The sequence below is a fragment of the Rhipicephalus microplus genome, chromosome 3, assembly GCF_043290135.1.
Source record: "Rhipicephalus microplus isolate Deutch F79 chromosome 3, USDA_Rmic, whole genome shotgun sequence".
Lineage (NCBI taxonomy): Eukaryota > Metazoa > Arthropoda > Arachnida > Ixodida > Ixodidae > Rhipicephalus > Rhipicephalus microplus.
In genome coordinates this window covers 49,308,509-49,321,410 of record NC_134702.1, presented here as the reverse complement: position 1 = coordinate 49,321,410, position 12,902 = coordinate 49,308,509, and the positions used below count along the sequence as shown (strand labels likewise).

Below are 12,902 nucleotides of genomic sequence, written 5' to 3'. Positions count from 1 at the left end.
CTTACAATACGGCCGCAGATTTGGCATTTTCGGGTTTGAAGACTGCCTGCCAACCATCGAGCTGATGGAAATGATATTTAAATGGTTCACCATACACAACATAAGAAATACAACCTTCCACGTAGTAAGCCGGGACCAAAACAGGATGCCGTTCAGTTCCCCAGATGATGACAGGTACATTCCATTTATCCCGCTAGGTTTCATATTTTCTACAATAAACTGCTTTATTTTCAGGTTGATATGGCTGGAGCAGGAATTTCTGCCCTTTTTCGCAGCATGGAAAGCCGCGGCACCACATAAGAGGGCATTCATATCTCTTGAAACATACGAAGCTCTCCAACTGACCACAATGTCCACAGTACAGTGCACACAATTTCTCATCCGTTCAGGTTTCCTATACGTGTTGACTGCCAAATTCTCCAGTGACCCTGTCGAAGCACTTTTTTCCACCATCAGACAGCTTCAAGGAAGCAACGATCAGACAGACGCCCGTGCTGCGCTTTCATCACTGCAGAAAGTCCTCGTGATGGGAATGATGCACTCATCACCAAGCGGCAGTACAGAGCAAACAACGTCTCCTCTTGGATCGCCCAGTGCAAGGCAGGCGTCGTGCTCCACAGCAGTAAAGCAAGCCGGACAACCTCTGGAAATGCACTCGCTAGTAAACCAGAATCAAGGGTCGTCAGGCGAGTGCGCGGCATCGACATCTGCTACTATAACCCAGACGATGCGGCCACATCTAGAAGCCCTGCAGACTTGCCGTGGTGCGCTTTTCATATCTCGTTGATTCCGTGTAATGGAATGATTTACATTATTTAAAAATTATTACACACCGTCCAACAATTCCCCACTATACGATATTATGCATATATTATAAACTCTGCGCTGCTTACTGTGTTACATGCAAGCCGCGTGAGGCAGCGTTTGCGTCAGTGCACGATGTAGATGAAAACATGCTTCTCAATCAGTTATACTGTGTATGTATGTAACGATAAGTCCATGGTACAAGCAGGTACTATGGCTTACATTTAAAAATATAACATGCTTTCACCAGGCGCCCACACAACTCGACTAACCGACGTCCCTTTCCCGCAATCGGGGAAGAAATTTTCGGCGGTTTTGAATCGCTGTCATAACTGGCACACAGATGATGGCATGGCTCGTTTGCGTTCGCCTTACTCTCTTGAGATGCTGTCCCTTCCTAATCCCGTCGTCTTTCTCTTGCTTCTTCTCCTAGATTTTTTTTTATTTTTAAACGTTTCTCCCTCAGTTTTTTTTATGTTGTTGTTTATACTATTCTCCGGACTTCTTCCCTCCTGTCGTGACAAGCTATAAATCGACGCGGAAAATGTGTAAATATTATTATACCTTGAAAAAGACGGGGCTCTCCCGACGCAAACGTCGGCTGAATGAACAGTTATCTTGATGATATGTGGGGTTTAACGTTCCAAAACCACCATATTATTATGAGAGACACCGTAGTGAAGGGCTCCAGAAATTTCGACCACCTGGGGTTCTTTAACGTGCGCCCAAATCTGAGAACGCGGGCCTACGGCATTTTCACCTCCATCGAAAGTGCAGCCGCCGAAGCCGGGATTCGGTCCCGCGACCTGCGGGTCAGCAGCCGAGTACCTTAGCCACTAGACCACCGCGGTGGGGCAACAGTTGTTATCTGAAAGCGCATTAACATCCATATATATATATATATATATATATATATATATATATATATATATATATATATATATATATATATATATATATATACATATATATATATATATATATATATATATATATTTCTCATATTTTGTATACGGACACGTGTCGGTTTAATCATGCATGCTTATCTATATACTGATAAAATTCTTGCACACTTTTCATTTCTACCTTCCCACAGGTGCCCCACAGCCAGGCATAAGGGCCAGCACGCTTGGCCTTATAGCGGGCTTCCTGGTGAAAGCAGCTGAGGATTGCATTACTTGCGACGACTGCATCGGCAAAATCAAGGCTCCCAGCTCATCTGGACCAGCTACTGCTGTGATATTTAATTTAGACAGGGGAGGGCTTTCATACCCAACGATCTCATTTCTTTCCTTTGTGAGCACTCTAGAAAGGGCCGCGGAAGCATTTGCGCCATTGGCCATTTCCAAAAAGAGGCCGATGGCACTTTTTGTGCAAACTGTGCTACCTGCAGTGGCCTTGAACCCTCTTTTCAGCCATAAAGGCGCTACTAGCGAGCACCGAGAAGCCATGGCGCGGCTAGTGTTGCAAAAATTTAGCCGTCCTTTCTTCTCAAACTACGTGCGGGACAAAACAGCCAAAGAAGGAAAGAGAAAGAGAATAGCCGAAAAGCCAAAATCTCGCAAGATTTTAAAAGTTTAGTTGCATGCCTCCATTGTATCATGTACGCGCCCAGAACCTTGCTAGCACATTTTATTGAACTATGACCCAAATGCACGCAGCTCTGTACGCGTACATATGTTTTTCTTTATTGCAGACACAAGCCGTCACTGTGTGCCAGCAAGTAGGATATTCTTCGAAAGTGCAGAAACTTTGTTTGAAACATCAGCTTTAACTGGCATATTGTGGCACGCATAAGTAAAGCGACAAATGTGTTTTGTTTCATTTTGAAGTGCTGTAACATTGCTCGAATCACACGCATACACTCGCCAAATTCTTTTAGCAGAAACCTTGATATCACTTTGAGGGATCTGCTTTTCATTGACAAACGAGTATAATGGCACATTTTCAGCATGTGTACGCGCCCCAACTGCGGGTGTCGCCCTTGGGCGCTATCAATCAAACATAACCACTAGTACAACAAAGGCGGTACTATTCCGCCCTAAAAATAAGTCTGTTAATGAAAACATACATTTCAAGTATGGCGATACTATTATTGAGTTAGTAAATTGTATAAAAATTCTTGGAGTTACATTTTCGAGCAATATGCTTTGAAACGATCGCATTTACAGTGTGCTGGGTCAGTTATCTCGCGTAGAGGGCACGGTGTACAGTGGCAAAACTGTTCTACTATACAAGGTAAAATTCTTACTTTATAAATGACTGTTCTGTTGGCATCTTGCTTATTGTTTCTTGGTATGAAGGACTACGACTAACACGCGCTTACAAAAACTGTACCTGATGCAAAAGACGTATATTAGAATAATTTTTTACTGGTCGTATGATGCTCGCATAAGTGAATTGTTTCAACAGGCTGGAATACCACCCCTACATCGTCTCTACGATTTTAAGTTAGCATTGGTGGTCAGGCGTCAATTTCAAGAAAGTCGACATTATTTGTACGACCTCTCGAAACTGCAGCCAAATAATTTGTTCGAAACATGACATAAAGAAACATGGAAAATAAAAACTTCGAGAACAAACTACTCCACAGATAGGTTGTTCTACACAGTTTCTACGTTAATTGATAAATATGTGAAAGCTGGCATAGATTTCTTACTCTGTACCCGAACTCAATTGCACGATATACACATGTATAGTTTTCAAGATTTCTTTGCAGTTGCTACATTGTTATCATGGTTGCTATTTTTATTTTTAGAATTTGAACTTGATATTTTTGTAATTGTTGCTTAGATAACATTGCTAACTGTTTGCCAGTGCTGTCGTGCTAAAGGCGTCTGTGGGCCTATGTCAAGCTGCCTCTTTCGAAGAGCAGCTTTTACCTGCCGCTGTCCTTCATCAAACTATTGATGAAAAATAAAACATTATTATTATTATTATTATTATTATTATTATTATTATTATTATTATTATTATTATTATTATTATTATTATTATTATTATTATTAACTATGCTCGACAAGATGATGATAATGATGACGATAAAAACTTTATTGGGGTCGCAATGTGTTGCCCTCGATAGGCACATCACTGCCTTTACCATATCGTCTCATCGCACGGACATATAAAATCATAGAAACGCGCATCGGCCAGCGCTCCCCGTTCCAGCAGACAAACTCCCGTAGCGAAATTTGACGCACAATTTTTGTTGTGTAGGTCACAGTAAGAGTTAAAGCTTCAATTCCTGTGTCTCTCCTTGATATGCGTCCGTGGGCGTATGTGCATTATTCTCTTCTATCAATTGACTACAAGTGTAACACCTGTCCAGGGCGAGTGTCCAAGGTAAGTGCTCAACAGGGGCACTGCGTTTCACCTGACGCGTCCTAAACAACCTAAAATCAGTTTGATATTCTATTACCAATGAGTACATTATTAGTCAAAAGCTTTATGAATACTAAATTGAAGTTTTTTTAGGCTGGAATGGCAAAAACAACCATGCAGCAAGACATTTCTACGCAAATATACAGCTTTAGAAGTCAATCAACCAGTATAGCCTAACTACTAAAATGTAACACATAGCACACGTTAGCCTTTTCAGCAAAAAACAATCACACGTATAGGCAGTTTGTCACAGAAGCAGACGCATGGTATCAGTCCGTCGCCCTCCTGCCGGCCGCACAGTAGCAGACGAACAGGTTATAGGTAGCGCCACCTACGGCGAGCGATTGAACGAGAGCGGGGACACGCGCTCCCATAGGAACCCCGCTATCTGAACAGGTCAGGAGTGTAGTAGGTCATGCTCTCGGTCATGGAAGACGATGGGCTCACAACTGGGGCGATTCAGGTTAGTATTTTGGTGATCATTATTATTTTTTATAGATGATGTCCTCTTTTTAATGCGCATAGAACGGAAAGAGAGTGCGGACATTGTTTCTAACATTCATACGCGCGGTTGTCTACTGCACGGCCGTCAAACGTTTCATGTTACACTTCCGGCAGAGCTTGGGCCGTGTTTGTGTTGGTCGCGTACGTGTCAGTTTGCATGTAGCACCGCTGCATCATTGCACAAGTGTTGACGGGCTTCATAAACGCCTTCGATTACAATATCTGGCTGCCTTTGGAGGTACTTCAGCAAGTAGCCTATTTGGGTCACTGCGATTGCGATGCCAGTATTACCGGATGCTTGGTTTAGGTATTTGTACCTAGACTTGAGGAATTTTTGGAGGTAACGCCTAGGAATACTAGGAGCATGTGGACGCCGCCTCCAAACGGAGGCGGCGCGCTTATGAAAAATCCCTTAACACGCCGCAGTGATGATAATGAAATCATTTTATTATGCAAATTCAAAGAAAACGGGGAGGTTCCCTATTCTAGGACACCTATGGCGATCTGCGACAGCCCGGACCCGCAGAACGATCGCCCGACAGAGCCACAGAACACCTGACAGAGCTTGACCCCAGCCTCTATAGCTCGAGGGCACCGTCATAGAGTAATCTAGAGTACACTCTAGTGCGGTGGACCGAAGGATTGATGGGAGGGGACGGAACACGCCGCGAGACGAGCGCCCCTTTTTGGTAGTCACTTTATGGTCGCAAGCACATTAAACATGGCGGACTATAGGTATATCATAATTAGTCTGTCTTTGGTGTATGGGTTCACAATAACCGGTAGGGGGGGGGGGGGGGGGCGTACGGGTATTGGGATAGTTCGTTTTGTAATTGCTTTCCCAGTCTATACTCCCACACTTCGGTGAATTTCGTCTCGCCAAACAACTGCTCATGCTCGTAGAACGTATCTAATTTAATTATATAGGTTTACTAGCTGATTTTATATTATTAGTAAGTTACTCTGTCAAATAATTAGTAAATTACTTTTTATTAGCAAATTACAGACAATTTGAATATCGCCGCGTTTTCCGCCAAAAGACGCATTGCAAACGAAAATACGTGCGAAAATAAAATGCAAATGGGTACACCACCTTAAAATTATCACACCAAACGTCGTGATGTCATAGGCTTTGACGGCACCTGCTAGGCCCTACGTTGTTTGTAATCGGTAAAAAACGAAGTATGTTCTATCTTTATTATTATTCTTTTTGAAGGAGCTCGAGATCTAACGGCACCATGGTCTAGAAACTTTCGTTGAGGCAATGTCGCTAAGATACGAAAAATTCACTTTGAAAATCAACGACGTCACGCGCGCCAATATCGGCGCGAAATCTAAAAACGAAAATACGGCCATGATTTTGCGCCTCTAATAATAAAGCTACGATGACGAAATTGCCGACAATGATGTTTTTAAAGTGCGGTTTATCAATATAGCCGAATAATTCATTTACTTTAGTGTCCCTTTACACAAGTCGACTACTTCATAGCACCAAAGTAAATTCTTGAGAGGTAGGGAAACATTACGAAACTGACATTTGACCATGCATGCACGTGCGCATTGACGCCCCCTTTCAATATTTTCTCGATTTTACAGCGTCTACTGAACAAAGAAAACGTTCACAAACCCGTGCTGCAGATATCGGTATGTAACTGCACGACGTTTTTTTTTTCTTTTTTTAGGTTGTGTCGTCGCTCAGTAGATACCCATATATGCTAAGCAATTTATTGTTTTCACTAAATTGTTTTATTTTTGAATTAAGTTGTTGTTGGTTAGCCTCACATTAATTGTCCAGGTTTTGCGTCTTAAAACCGCCCCGCCGCGGTGGTCTAGTGGTCAAGGTACTCGGCTGCTGACATGCAGGTCGCGGGATCGAATCCCGGCTGTGGTGGCTGCATTTTCGGTGGCGGCGAAAACGCTGTAGGCCCATGTGCTCACATTTGGGTGAACGATAAAGAAACCCAGGTGGTCAAAATTTCCGGAGTCCTTCACTACGGCGTCTCTCATAATCATATGGTGGTTCTGGGACGTTAAACACCACATATCAATCAAATAATCGACGTTCTAAAACCATCACATCACCTGGTAGTAGCCCTCAACTACGGTCGCCGTAGGGGAAGGCTCGGGAACTATCGACCACCTTGGGTTCTTTAACGTGAACCTAAACCTTTGCACATGGGCTTCTAGCATATTGCCTCTATCGAAATTCGGTCGCGATTTTTTTGAGTCAGCAATACGTAAGACGAGCCCTCCGGATAACACGTACCCCTTCTTTCGTATATATTAATACTTTGCCACTTTCTTTTTCTATTTTCAGGACTTAAAAGCCATTCGCAATGACTCTGCAGAGAGATGTAGGATAGTGCTCTTCGATGGAGCAGACTGTCTCACATGTGAGCTATATATTTTTTTGCGAGCTTGTTTTTAAACCTAGATTTTATAGCAAATTACAGGTCTGTGACCGAGACACATCAGGAACTCTCTCTCTCTCTCTCTCTATATATATATATATATATATCGCTATATTTGCCCGGTTTGCAGATGCTATGCTTGGAGCACATCTTACAAACACGGCCAGCGACAACCATATTGACAAATACGCGGTGGTGCGACTGGAAAAGTACATGTGGTATACCGTCAGAGAAAGTAGCAGGCAAGTTTGCTGATGTATTTGGTAGTATGTTGCAAATACCGATCACAGGAAGTTAATTACGCAACACTTTTGTTTTTCTTCTGTCGGGTTATACGCACAGATACCATACAGGCAATGAATCAATGAATTCGGAGTTCTTGCTGTTGATTTCTTTTGTCTAGTGAACGTTCAGTCGGATGGCGCCATGTGTCTACTTTTCTTGTCCGTGTTTTGGAGAGGCCATAAACAATTAACTTCTTCAAATAATCAACCCACGTGGCGGCAGCCCGTGGGAAGGAGCTATCACATCTGATACAAGCGCCACTCTTGATTTATGTCGATTAGGGCCGTTCCACGCGCTTCCCGCACAGCCACAATGCACGTGCCAGGGCCCCTACCGCACGCAAGCGGGGACAAATAAGCCAATAGGCGATGCAGCAGAGGGTGAAAGAGCATCGCCAATTGGCTTATTTGTCCCCCTCTTGCGTGCGGTAGTGGTCCCGGCACGTGCGTTGCGGCTGTGCGGGAAGCGCGTGGAACGGCCCTTATTGGCCAATAGCCATAGGTGTGAGCACAGGGCGGCGTGTGAACAGAGGGGTGCAATGTTCGCCTGACTTAATGATTTAATTGGCATGGGGGCGCTTCGACAAATCGCCCCTCCCTCCCTTCTCCGTAAAGTGCAAACTTGCGCACGCCTATGCCAATAGCATGCTATCTGTTGTTCTACGTTGTGGGGTCTCGAAATGATCGCCACGCTCTCTGAGCTCACGGAGACAGCAAACGTGAAAGGGCAACAAAAATACGTTTACATTTAGTCACTTGCTTTTACAACGACGATATCGACAGCCGAATCGAGTAAGTCACTAGTGACACGCTCAAACAACCTTATACAATATTCCCATTACAACACACAAATAACATAACGCACAAAAGGTACCGTGAATGCGGCGTCGCCGACGCTCGACTCACCACGAGGGATACACGGAAAACGAGCCACGGTCGCCGTTTCCCGCGGATACCCCGCAGTGACGTCCACTCACGATTGCGGTCCTAGCCTCTCCGCCACAGCCGACGTTTCTAGCATAACCTCTGAGAGGGCGGGCGCTCGGCGCCGCGTGCCCGCCATCTCGGAGGTCATGCTACTAGATATCTAGTAACGTTGGCCGCAGCTGCGTGGCGGCGCTACCAGGGCACAAGGTGCAAACAACTTTACAGGGGGTGATAGCATCCTGTAAAGTTGGGGTTCTTTAAAAACTTGAGTAGCGCGAACGGAATCTTTTGTATTCAATAATCCTCTAGCTAGGCGAGTCGGTGGTCTATGACGTGCAACATAGTTTAGTTGGAAGCACTGGGCTTGTTACATTTTGTTACAATAATGCACAGTTGTCCAATTAGTGCAGCAAATGCGCATATCGCTATCTCACCAATACTGTCACGAAAAATGTTTATTACTTTGACAAAGGCGTAAAAATTGTAACTATTGGTGCATAACGCCCATTTCTAGAACGGCTAAGAGTGTGTATGCGCTAAAGAAGCCTAAAACAAACGTCCTTATGAGTTTGATTCAGTTTTCCGTGTATCAGTTTTGATATCTGGTTGTTACGAACATATGAAATGTGCAACGGCTCCTAAGTTACTTAATCGCGTTATTGCCCGGCATGGCGTTGCGATCTTTTTTTTTTTTTCCTAGAGATATTCTGGTTGTTCTGGGCCTAACCGTCATCCGCAAAGGAACGGACGTGGGCCGCACGTTGTGGAGGCCTTCGATTTCCATCTTTTCAACGCCGTCGACAGGTGAGCCTGACAGCGAAAACTGTGACTTATTTTCATCCATGTACATTGTCATGGTGCCTTTCGGAGCTGAAATATTAATCGCGTGCAATCGCGGTCACGGTGTTTTCTTTCCTACTTGCTCCAATCATCCTGCTTCTCCCTTCGCGGCAACTCTTTGCGTTTGAACTGCGAGCTTTTCCGAGTCGAATTGGGGCATTCGTCGGAAACAACTTCGAAATATTTAATCATCTGATTTCTCAATCTGACGAATTCTAAATGTCATCTAAAATTCATTGGATTTCTAAATGAAGCGAATGGCAAAGTTGGAATTGAATTAATTTGCTAAGAATTTTGGAATGTCAGGGGGCGTGGAACGAACTGAGGTGCTTGTAAACAAGCAGCATCATAAACTAACGCGCGAGTGATCGAAGTCGATCCAGCCTCCTAACCCCTTGGCTGCTGCCCGAGCCCAGTTCACCAGTTACTGGTTGTCAATCAGCTGAAGATGCAACATTTCGGCCTCCCTTTGGTATTTGGTGGGAGGTTGAGGTGTTCGTGCATTTTTATGGTATGTTTTTGCTTTGTACATTACGCGGCACAAGCTAAACTAATGCTCGAATACTACTAGTTGTGAGTTCTCGAATCGAATATCGTGAGCATGGCAAGGTCATTTCGATTCCTGTCCTAAATTTGGAATTTTTTAAGGGCTAGTACACTGTGATCTAAGAAGAACAAACACTTGGATAAGTTCAGCAAAAGCCCGCAATAGTGCCCTTCCCCTCTCCTCCCGCACTAATCATCTTGGGGAGGAGGGGGCGTCTCCATATGCTTACTCGAGGTGAAGTGGTTTTAAAAGAGGAAAAATGAAGATAAAAGTGAACCCAGCAACTGTCTGCAGCTAAGTGCGACACCTTAGCAGTGATTCACGGTGGAAGGGCGTTGGAAATCGAGGTAATAGAGATTGGAGTGGAAAAGAAGATGACGAAGTGAGGGAAGCAAAAGAAAAAAAAAGGGGGGGGGGGGGGGGGGTCGTTGATGGTGGAACTCACAGATTGTGTACAAAAATCACACGGTGCGAATTGTCGGACCTGTTCTGTGATCTGGGTGCAGGGTTACTGCCATGCAGTTTTTAACTGAATTACAGTGGAAGCTGAGGGTATTGCTGTTGCATTCCAATATGACTGTTTTGCGTTCTACTTTTACCTCCGGCCGTGATCAGTATTTGTGGACCTTAACATTACTGTGTATGCTCCCTACTACCTGTGGTAGCATATACAGGTATGCTAGTAGACATTAAGGGGACATTTACGTGGAACGCAATTTGCCGTCGGGGACAGTGGTGGCCTGCCGTGAGTGAAAGGGAAATGGGCGAAAAAAAATCATATTTGACCAAATAAGCTAGTTACCAAAAAATGACTCCCGGTTATAAGCTGATGAGACCCACATTGTAGGAATATTAGTGCCGTCCTACAAACCACGGGGCTTGTCAGAGTTCTCAGTATTTTTTTTTTACGATGGGACCCATATATGCGTTTTCAATGCACAGAATTCAACTGTCCTGCATATAACCGTGAGTTGTTTTTGAGAACTAGCATATATGATTCGTCATATGTAATTTTTTTTTTTTCGCGTACTTCCTATTCAGTTATGGCAGGACGCCGTTGCTGCCGTCGAGAGATGGCGCCACGCGCACACGTCGCCAAATACATATGAAGCCGGTAACCAAAGTAAGGTCGTTGTGACAAGTATGTCACGCTTCACGTTTGTATCCGTTGACAAGCTTTCTTAAAGGCGAAGCATTTCTTTGCGTACTGCAGGCACTTCGAACGCCCATCAGCATTATCTATCTATCTATCTATCTATCTATCTATCTATCTATCTATCTATCTATCTATCTATCTATCTATCTATCTGTCTGTCTGTCTGTCTATCTATCTATCTATCTATCTATCTATCTATCTACGTCTGGCTGCTCTCGTGATCACCCCCTTAACTTGGGATAAACCAAATTTAGTATGGGAGGGTAAGATGGTTTCGACGAACACCACTGGCTGGTCATGACATGAGTAATGTCACAATATCGTCGTGTACGTCGTCATACACTTTTCGAAAAACAGGGATTCATTCCTGGGGCTGGATATATGTGCCACTGTTGTGTGGGTATGTGCCACAGGTGATTGACAGGTTATGGAAACCCAGGATCGGCAAGAACACGCACGAATATATTTAACGCTTGATCGTTATGAAAGAATTGACATTGGCAGCATTGACGGGACAAATGCAAATAGTACTAAATGTCAGCATCCCTGCAGGAATCAAGTAGCTTGGCAATCAAGTAATCCACCACAGAGCCAGGCCAGATCTCGGAACTAATTTTTGAAATAGACCCTATATATTCATGAAATGTCAATTGTGGACGCAGTGCTGGCTATTCAATTTGATAAACTTTACGAAAATGTCAGGTTAACGTCAATTAAGGTTAGGCGCCATGCACTGAAGCTCATTCATGTAGCAGTGTTGTGGGCTACTATCCGCGCGAGCACCAGTGCAAGCACGGATGCTTCATACCAGCTTACTGCTTCTGGTATTGCTAATATTCATGTTGGTGTTGAAATCGTTACGCAGCCGCAAACAACTGCTAGTGTAAAACATAATATGCTGTTTAACGTATAACACTGCGTGTATTTGTACATATATTTCATCATCATCATCATCATCATCATCATCATCAGCCTGACTACGTCCACTGCAGGACAAAGGCCTCTCCCATGTTCCGCCAGTTAACCCGGTCCTGTGCTTGCTGCTGCCAATTTATACCCGCAAACTTCTTAATCTCATCTCCCCACCTAACATATATTTAGCGTCACTCAATAATCTTTCGCTCTATAAAAATTACAACACAGTCACTTTCCATCCGCATGCTTTGCCTAACACCGATTCCCAAGGTACGTGGAATCTGCCGATTTTTTTTTTTACTCGACGAACCGCGGGAGGAAAGGAGGATGGCGGCTTCCAAGCCCATTCCATGTTGATAGCACAAATTCTTGGCCTTATTCAACGATTATGGCAAATCCGTTCTGCGTGAGGAACATTCACGATTAATAGACTCACTGACAATTTTACAAGCGGTCCTTCGTATATATACATATTGGTAACGAAACAAGTGCCTTGTTTTTTTGCTTGTTTTTTGTTGCAAAAGCTTTCGTGGTACTGCCGTTTCGTGGTAGCTCCAATACTGCCGGAGTTGCTCTCTCTCTCTTTAGAAATGCGCAGACAGTTTATCTCCTAATTAAACGCACTGCGTTTATTGCATTTTCATGCAGCACCGGTAGCGGCGTCATTTGAAAGCAGCTCAAGTGGCGGTATCATCCCGATCGCTCAACTTACCCCTTCTTATCCAGGGTAACAGCTTTTATATGATTTCTTTCTTCCAGAAACCAGCTGGATGTATCTATGTTAAGGTTCAACGTCTATGCGGCCACTGAATGTATAGGTTTGTAGGCACAAACAATAGTGTATCACTAACATGAATGAAGTGTCATCAAATGAATGACGTGCGTGACTACAAAACGCGTGGCTTGCCGGGGTGTTATTTTATAATGGAGATGGAGCCCCACGTGTTTTAAATGGGTGGTGTTCATGTTCTCCTGGGAAGCCACACGTCTTGTACTGCGATACTGAAATTTTGCGAAAATGTTCCAGTACGTCTCTGCTGTATGACTAGCTTATTTCAAAAGACTTGATTTGTTTCGCCTATTTTCCCATTCAGTTACGGCAAGACCTCATTGCTGCCGCCGAGAGATGGCAC

The 12,902-nt window shown here is 44.0% G+C and overlaps 1 protein-coding gene across 8 annotated transcripts in view; it reads left to right on the top strand.

Moving 5' to 3' along the window:
- The first annotated feature begins 4,158 nt into the window (after nucleotides 1-4,158).
- The window catches only part of LOC119161490 (replication protein A 70 kDa DNA-binding subunit), a 34,072-nt gene continuing 25,328 nt past the window's right edge, over nucleotides 4,159-12,902 (top strand). For 3 of the 8 annotated variants that reach the window (XR_012894242.1, XM_075889456.1, XM_075889454.1), the window contains exons 1-6: nucleotides 4,159-4,648; nucleotides 6,286-6,333; nucleotides 7,007-7,082; nucleotides 7,231-7,342; nucleotides 9,012-9,115; nucleotides 12,418-12,496. Coding sequence is in view for 7 of the 8 variants with exons in the window: in XM_075889456.1 (XP_075745571.1) it covers nucleotides 4,601-4,648; nucleotides 6,286-6,333; nucleotides 7,007-7,082; nucleotides 7,231-7,342; nucleotides 9,012-9,115; nucleotides 12,418-12,496 (467 nt within the window). In the remaining variant the exon portion in view is untranslated. Of the gene's footprint in view, nucleotides 4,649-4,809; nucleotides 4,928-6,285; nucleotides 6,334-7,006; nucleotides 7,083-7,230; nucleotides 7,343-9,011; nucleotides 9,116-12,417; nucleotides 12,497-12,902 lie in introns of those variants that run through there. The other 5 variants (XM_075889457.1, XM_075889455.1, XM_075889458.1 and 2 more) reach the window with 5 other exon arrangements.